The 9,481-nt window shown below is 32.6% G+C and overlaps 1 protein-coding gene across 1 annotated transcript in view; it reads right to left on the minus strand.

The window, feature by feature from the left end:
• LOC108734943 overlaps positions 1-9,481 on the minus strand; it is a 25,326-nt gene that overhangs the window by 5,558 nt on the left and 10,287 nt on the right. Inside the window, exons 3-6 of the mRNA XM_025973278.1 lie at positions 4,311-4,358; positions 3,552-3,626; positions 417-576; positions 203-294 (exon numbers count right to left, since the gene is read on the minus strand). Coding sequence (XP_025829063.1) covers positions 203-294; positions 417-576; positions 3,552-3,626; positions 4,311-4,358 — 375 coding nt within the window. The remainder of the gene's footprint in view (positions 1-202; positions 295-416; positions 577-3,551; positions 3,627-4,310; positions 4,359-9,481) is intronic.

Genomic DNA, 9,481 nt, shown 5'->3' on the forward strand with positions numbered 1-9,481 from the left:
ACCTACATATTGACTCACTTATTTGTAGTTATATTATATTATAATTTTTGAATTTTTAAAATTGTTAAAATAAAGATGTTAAATTCACCTATTTATCAGTGACTTCACAATTACTTTGATAAAGTTTAAAAAATAAAATGAACAAATCAGGGCTTTCTCATATATATTAATTGTTTATAATAAGAATAAGGGGGTAACTTACACTGAGAGTCCTTCTCGGTTGGTTCTTCTTTGATGTAAGGGTGAGGGTAGGATATTTGATGCTGAATACTGTTGGTAAGGGTATTCGAACTGCTAAGAAAGACAGGAAGATGGATGTTATAAGTAAATAACGAATAATATTATTTTAATTTAGAATAAATTCGTTCGTAATAATTTTGGTGGATGCGCCAGACACAATATATTAATATACTTACCTTGCAATTGTTGTAGGGTAAAAACAGCTTGCAGATGCATAAACAGGAGTGGTAAACGGTTCATAAATATCTCCAAATGAGTAAACGGAATTGGGGTGGTAATTTTGCGATTTTGACAAATTGTGAGGGCTATTGTTCATAATATTTTCTGATTTGATTCCTGAAATCAAAATAAAATCTTTCTATTTTCATGAAGAGGATGTTTTCATCTAAAATATACTCACAATCTTACAAAATAATTCATTTAGTGCCTATTTTATTACATGTTTTGGAAAGTGTTAGATCAGACATTTTGAACCATTTACGATTCCGGTTTTCGAACGAATGGGACAATTTTAATGTAACTTTTCCATTTTAAACTTTAAAAACGCGATAGATAAGTACTAATAAATATTTCAGGATCGAGATTCCGTGAAAAACTATTCCCTTTTCCTGAAAATTTGTAGATAATTAAGTAAAAGACCTGATTGTGGTAACATAAATATAAACCCCTATTTTCGATTATAAATCGGAAGAGGGCGAAAACATTACGTTCGAATATGTTCCTACGTATGATCATGTTCGAGATCATGATTTTCTTTTCACAAAAATTGTAAAGACATTTCGTAAATATTTCTTCATATTATTATGATCATGGAGAATCGTGTACACAAATTAAGTTATAGTTGCAAAATAAATGTACCTATATATTATCTCATTAATTTTTAATCACAAGGATACTTTTCCGTTTCGAAAATTATTCAGTTCTGCCTTAGCACGGTCACATTCGTGATTGCTGAGAGAGGAGACATGCGGTTAGATCCTGCTGGGCGAAAGATCAGCTGTCAGTGCTTCTTTCAAGTCATAGCTTCTATTTTCTATTTGTATATTTTCAACTTACATCGCAGTGGGTTGCCTCTTTATGCCCTCCGTCAACCTGCTGGAGGGAGACGAATTTTGCCCCACGTAAACGTCGATTGTACACTCTCAAGTAATACTACGTTATATTATTATTTGTACAAAAAAGTACACCTAACATGGCGCTGGTTTGAAAAATTAATTTAGCTCTCTTTGAGATATTTGCAACAAAAATGAAACATAATACTTTACAAATGATGTCGCGTAACCGAAGAAATATTTATAGACATTAAAATTAAGAATCGGAACTTATACCTAGATGATCTAGCAAGGAGTTAGTGCTATCTTTAAATCAAATCGAAGTGGTACTGACAAAATAGTATAGTATGAAAATAAATAAAAGTAGAACTAAAATACTGGAAGTGGCCGATTTTAGGTATGTAGGAAGTCAGATAAGTCAGGACGGAAAGAGTAGTAGGATATAAAGCAGAGGGTAGAGCAGGGTCGAGTCGTTTTCAATAAAAAGAAGCCACTTCTGTGCTAGCGAATAGTTAATTTAGAGATTCGAAATAGATTGTTAAAGGTGCGTTTTAGAAGCGTTCGAAATGTCCATCGTTTTCGAGATAAACATACAAGTCTGACGAAGGAAGCTGGCGAGCGGTCGCGCAGGTACTTGCCCATTTATGACCTATTTGGGTAAGTCACTTGGAACCGATACACAAATAAGCTTTCAGTAGGCGTAAATTATAGTATTAATACAGATAGGACAGTAGCGTACTAGAAAATAATGTAAAAACATGACTTATCAAAAAGAAAAAATTAACCTATTGCTTTTGTCTTATAGTCAGTTTTCACATTCACTCTCATCATGGGAATCTCTATCACTGTCACCAACATCAACAATTAGTTCTTCTGTTTGTCTATCTATTACTTGCTCACTGATCCCTATATTTAAATATTTAATCTACGCCCCTGATAGCAATACTGAAGAATGTGGGCTGCAATCTTTATACCTAAAACTGCCTACTTTTGCCACCGCGCATCCACGCCATTTCAAAATTTCCGCCAGCTTCCAGCGTCAGGCCTGTACCTATTTGAAGGTACAGTCAAGGGTTGGTCCGGCCCTGGCAGGATCACGCAGGGAAATACGACATTGCAACGCGGCATTCAATCAGCTGCAGCATCCGTATTGTACGATTTTTTTTGTTTGTATTTTGTGTTCTTGATACCATATGGAGGTGTACGACAAAAAGCGATTCCCTATTGCATCTAGTTAACACCAAAAATCTTTTGCTACTAAAACTTTCTAGCGACAGGTTTCAGCACAATTTCAGCAGGTAAACATAGAATTACGCATTAGAACATAACTCTGACATTCCGGGTTGTTAATAACTTTTAATAAGTGCATAAGCCCTTTTTGTGACATGAAGGTTATTAATATTCTTTAGCGGGCTGCTTGGGATAATTTTTTAAATTTTGAACAAACAGATCTACCTACATATTGACTCACGTTTCAAATAAACGTTGGGGAGGCTTAATCTTGATTAAAAATTCTGCCCTGAGGTGATACCACCCTACGTTAGCTACAGAGATTAGGTGTGATAATTTTTAATTTTGAAAAATGAAACTTCAACACATCAAATATCATCCCTCAAATAGTATTACTGTTTAACTTTCAGTATTGATTATAAATGTTAATAAAATTTATCGGCAACATTTCCCTTCGAATTGAATGTTGTTGGAAGGATTTTTTTTTCTGTTTATGATTTTGAAAACCATTTATGATTGAAGTCTCGATATTCATGATATTATAGTAGAATCCGCTTATAATGACATCGAAGGGAAATAACAAACACGTTATACTAAGCAGGCGTCATACAAAGGATAGTCTTAGAAAATAAACAACTTTATATTTTGGTTAGTTATTTAGTTTAATTGAGATAAAAACTACAAATTGTATATATTTATTAACAGAAAAAGAACGGATGTACTGTAATATCAATATACGTAAGAAGGATCAGAAAAATGAGCGAAAATGTTATTATTAATCATTTGGGTCACTATAGCCGGATATCATTTCTTGAGAATCAGTCATAATAACCGATATCATTTTAAACGGGGTCATTATATCCAAACATTCCTATAGAGAATTTAATATAATAACTAAACTTAACACTACAATTACTTCATATGAAGCGGTTGGTCAATATAGGCGGAGTCATAATAAACGAATTCCACTATATTTGCCAAACAGGGTGGCAACGTAGGTATTATATGAAATAATAATTAATTTCTTACCATTATGGACATAATGGTGAGGGTAATCAGAATCTGGTACAAATTGTTCGTTTTCATCTTTTTCACAGGTGTTTCCTGTAAAGACATTTTTTATTAGGGATCATTTACCATAAGTTTGTGAACAATTACACTTTTTATTAGAGAGAAATAATTATGTATGTGCCCTTTCCTCCCAAATTAAAACCACTGATTAACCCTTAACTTTTGCTCCCTTAATAACAGTTTCAGTTAGATGTTAGAGCATCAAAATGTACATTACGTATTACTCGCTAATCATCGTTTGTATCCCAAAGGGGTGAGAGCAGCATTAAAATTACAGTAAATTATTAATTAAGCATATAGGTAATGAACTCCGTGTACAGACTCACAATAGTTCAGCTTGGCATACATAATATGGTAGACGATAGATTAGACTGTGGACAAAATCGATTATCAATCAATACTTTTTATATTCTTATTAAAAACGCGACAGACTAATATATAAATATAAATATAAAAATCTGTAACTGTAATATTTTTGTATTATAAGGGATGTTTCTTATTCCTTGTCATATTGATAAAATAAAGTAGTGTAGTGGCGCAATAATTTTTTTCTTTCATTGTTAGTTGTTTCCTTTTAATTACTTAAATATCTGTAATCGTTAGTACAACTTGAACTAATTCTTGTGTATGGCTGGTAAATGATACGAAAGATTTCAACGGGAGGGTAGACTGGGCACATTTAGCCCTTTAAATTATTCATCCATTGCTATTACTTACCGTTGACTGCCTGCCAGGGTTCTCCTCTCCAGTCTGCTGGGAATGGACCTGGGATAAAGCAGGCATGGTAACAATCAAAAACACATTAAAATGCTTAAGGATTGTACGTTTCATTTTTACCGTAGAACATTATTGGCTTACACAGTAATCACTAGCATCAAAATTTGAAGATATTTTTTTTGAAACAGTACATCTACTTATCTATTGTAATTTGTAATTTAGCATACAATAAAAAAACTGTAAGTCAGTTTAATAGCACCTCTGTCACGCTAGCAATACAAATTCAGGAAATCGCATTCAAAAATGCGAAAATTGGGCTCTTTTAAGGTGCCAATTAGGTATTGAGTTTAAAAATTAGGGGCTTTTTAACTTACACTGCAACGCAACAGTCAAACTGGCATAACGTCCTACGAGCAACACAATTAAAATATTTAATAAAAGAAGGATATGAATCAGAGAAAATTAGGTGCTAATTAGGTTCTGAGTTTAAAAATTAGATGTTTTTTANCACTTAAAATAATACCTTTAACTACAGTTATTTCATATTCCTTCCAAAAACATTGCACCTTAACAACAGTTGAGGGTTCTTCTAAAGGAAAATTATCACTACCTTTAATTATTTTTAAAAATTGTTCATGTTGCCAAATTGCAAAGTTATACTTTTGTTTATAAAGTGCATCTTGAAGTTTCTCAGCCCAGCCATTCTTTTTTACTTTCTTCCTTTTCTTTGGTTTAAAATAAGGTGAACTTACATTGGAAGATGATTTTAATGATTCATTATTTAGACTTTGATTATCATTTTCACTTTTTGATGAAATTGAAGAAATAGCATACACTGATTTCTTACTTTCACTCAGTTGACTTGACTCTATACATTCAGGCTCAGATAATAAGTTCTTAACTACAGACTCTCCGATATTGAGAACAGAACTTTGAGAATTGGTTGGGGATGAGCATTCTGTTATAATTGCAGATGCTTGGGTTTGAACGCAATCTTCAGTTAATGGAGAACTTGTCTTTTCAATAAGTTTTACTTCTTTCCTACGTTTAAAATTTGCCTTCAGCTTTTTTCTGTTACCAATAATTGGTGATTGAGAAGTATCCTGCCTTCCCTGTGATAACACTGGTGATAGATCTTCAATATTTGGAGATAGTAAGATAGGAGATTCACAGAAATCGTGTTTACTTGATGGGGAGGGTTTACTGTTTTCAAAAATTCGTTCACTTTTCCATTTACTGGAATTATTCCGTTTGAAATGTCGCTTTCGTTTGTTTTGTCCATTTAAATTAACCTCAAAATGTTTGCTTATTGTTTGTTTGGGATAATTATCACCATCAGAGCTGGAGCTCCAATCTATCTCTGCTTTATCGTCCGGACTATTATGTTCCAAAAGTAATTTAGCTAAACTTTGATTAATCCACCGTTTTTTTGCCATATAACAATTTAATTTATGACCAAATTTTTAAAACAGACATTGTTTACAAATCAACCTGCATAATTGGTTGCATATCCATAAGACATCTACACTTATATACAGGGAGATATATCAATAGCGGAAGATGAGAAGTTTATTAATTTTCTTTTTTTTATTAACAAGACCAAGAAAAGACAATTAAAGAAAGTGTTATAATTTGTTTTTTAGTCTAATTCATTCATTAGAAAGTACCCATATTCCTGTTTTTTTCGAAGGCAAAATCTGGAACACTCCGGGAATTATTTTTTGAAAAGCAAAGAAAAATAATTAAAAATTCGTAAACTACAATTTTTATTAGATATTATGACTGGCTTTATTAACTTTTGAGTACAACAAATGCACAATGAACATCTAAAGTTTATAAATGTAAATAACACTATAAAGGGAGATTGTGTCACTCTCTAAAATTGATTTTCCTCACTTTCAATGGCGGAAATGATTGGGAATTACTTTTATTACCTAATTTACGGTTAGGGATATCGAACTTGTTTGGATTCTTGTAAATATGGATGAAGGTGTTGGTAATGATGAGAGCGGGCAAAACTGCAATTGTACAAATTGAGCATGTCACTGTATGCCAAGGTATGGGCTTCCGGTTTGGTAGTAGAATAGTGTTCGGGTTTTGTGTTAATGTGGTGGCCGCCATCATGGTTCGGTCCGTACGCCATGTTGAATAAAGCGTCTGGGTCACAGACAAACTTGTAAACATACCTTTCTCCTAAAACAAAATAAGTTTTTAAATAATGTTGTAACGTCAATTCTATTTTAAGAGTAGGCACTAATTTTTAGTTTTTCTCAGGGTTCTTTAACTGAAATTTTGAATATGTATACTAGTACCTGCAACTTTTTGCATTATTCCTTTTTCGTAGTAGTATCTAAGGGACCTGCTAAGTTTGTCGTAGTTCATTGCCGGACGATTTTTTTGAGCGCCCCACCTTCTTGCAACCTTTAGAAAGACATTTTTGCTTATTTAATAATCTGTGTAAAATATTTATAGTCGAATTCGGATTTAACGAACATGCGGATTGATGAAATATAACGAACGCTTTTGGTGTTTAAAAAATAAAACAACTTTGCATTTAATCATGGCGCTGCTCTTCTAGAATATAATAAGGTATACATTTATAACAAACGATAGGTTTTGGTAAACGCATTCCAAAAAAAACCGATAGATCCGATCAGTTGTTACGGTATAACGTCTGTTTAGCTATACTTCATTTACTTTCTGTAGCGATGTGCCCCTTCCAATGTCTTGGATGCGCGTTGACAAAATCGTAGACAGGGAAAAAAAAGCTCATTATATTCCCGACTCTTGTTCATTAAACATACTTTTTCATACAGTACCTGCCAAAAGTTTTGTTCAATCATGAATAGTAGTGCGAGTCGAAAACAAGCGTTAAAGCCTTTAATATGACTTCAAATATAAATAAACATTTAGTTGATATTTTCAGTAATAATTAGTACCAATAACAGCACAATTGAGCAATGCAATTGTAGTGGATAAAATGGTCAATATTTCCGTGCAGTACTGTACGGATTATACGCTCCTCATCGGTTAAGAGTTTGGCCGAGAGTTGTCTCCTTTCTTTTCTGGGTTAGTGCTGTTCTTTTCTACTTTGCGCCAGTCAAACTGAAGGTTACATCGTTACAGAAAGTAAACGAAGTATAGCAACCATTTTAGAGTTTGATTTCAAAGTGAAATTTGTCATTGGTATGAAATTTTGCGTATTTTTATTGTAACAGACATTAATAAACGTATCATTATCGGAATTCGGCTTTAACGAACATAATAAAATTCAAATTTAATTTCTTCCTCTTCTCGAGAAATTGTTTAAAAATTAAAAATAAAATTCTTTTACCCCAATGAACATTGGATGATACATTACCTCTTCCGGTTCTATTAATTTAAACTCCATCCCCCTTCCTGTCCACGCTATACATCCTGCACTGATATCAGGGGCATCTAAAAGGGCCACTAAAAATTGCCATAACTGCAAGGAACCCCGACGTCCATTGATGTTTTGAAAATTAGTTGTAGTTCGAGATTCCGTTTCTCTCGTACTATTTTCTTCTGAACAATTACCTAAAAAATATATTCGAGTCTATGACATTTTTAATAGCATTTATCTTATCAGTTGTAATAGGAAAAACTTACTTGTGGAATTTCTAAATTTTCCACTTTGAGTTTTCCAGTGCGATTTGGGATTGTTTTTTAAATGCCTTTCCGAGTCATAGACATTCGTTTTAAAATTACCTGATAAAAAATATTTTAAGGAACGTACTACGATAATCGATTAATCAATAGATATTTTATTGGTTACCTACAAATTAATATGTGTGATTTGGTCTTTAAGGCTTTATTCATATTTAAAATTTAGAATAAAAATTCATAAGTCATCTGCCTTAGTTTGGTTCGATTTTTCACTGTAACACATTCTGCATAAATATGTACCGTTTGTAGGCGATATGCCTTTTGAAGCCCTCGGGACTTAATCGCGGAAGAATTGATTTTGATTTTGAATAAAATTCGTTCTTATTAAAAACGAATCACGTGCTCTGAACAAACAAGCTCGAAATTTGACGGAAAAGCGTGCTAGAAATTTCAAAAAAATCTTCAAGCACAGAAAATTAACTACCTACACATACAGGGTCTTACAAAAGTACCCTAATACAATTAGATTTTAAAATTACTTAGAGAGGGCTCACAAACCCACTTTTTTTACTCATTATTCGGTCGACAGGTCTTTGTTTTATTCATTGATCTTCAACTTTTTAACGACAATTTGGTTGTAATGTAAACTAATTATTGGGATCCGTCAAATGGGAGGAGCCTAAAAACATGGCGCCGATTAGGGAAAATTTATCGTAGTTCCGATAGTGTACCTTACAATTTCCAAGTTTTTAAATTACGATAAAATGATAAGTTTTGACACAATATGTGATTGGGCTAACATAAAGCCTCGGAAAGGAAATTTCGTAGAAGGTTAGCGTGTTTTTAATGCCAATCACATTATAAAATTCGGAAATAACAAATTCCGTCAAGTTTACTGCCTACTTTTTACAAACTTCGGATTTAAAAAGTGATTCACGTTATATAATTGGTGAAGTGATTCTGAGTGATTTAAGCAATATCATATCAATGACTTGCACGTGCAATGCCGATTTAAGTAGGTTCTGAACCTGAAAATACTTAAATCGCATAATTAGAATTGTGTTAAATCCATTACATAGGAATAAATAATTTCTCACTTTATAATTTTAGTATGATTCTATTTTAAATATTAAGGTGTTGGCTGATGGTAAATACTTGCTGAAATGTAATCATGTGCATTAAAATGACGTGAACAAATTTTTATTCCGGAATTCACTTCTTTGATACGTACTGCTTTCATCCAACCTTCCATTAGTTTACTTTTTTCTCTAATTTTCCGAATATATTTTTTACATATATGAAACGGTAAGTTTTTATTGGAAAGTAGTTAATGTAGGTATCCTCCTAAGTATACTTAGGAGGATACCTACATTAACTACTTTCCAATAAAAACTAACCGTTTTATATATGTAAAAAATATATTCGGAAAATTAGAGAAAAAAGTAAACTAATAGAAGCTTGGATGAAAGCAGTAGGTATCAAAGAAGTGAATTCCGGAATAAAAATTTGTTCACGTCATTTTAATGCACATGATTATATTTCAG

Source organism: Agrilus planipennis, unplaced genomic scaffold, assembly GCF_000699045.2.
Source record: "Agrilus planipennis isolate EAB-ADULT unplaced genomic scaffold, Apla_2.0 scaffold92, whole genome shotgun sequence".
Taxonomy (NCBI): domain Eukaryota; kingdom Metazoa; phylum Arthropoda; class Insecta; order Coleoptera; family Buprestidae; genus Agrilus; species Agrilus planipennis.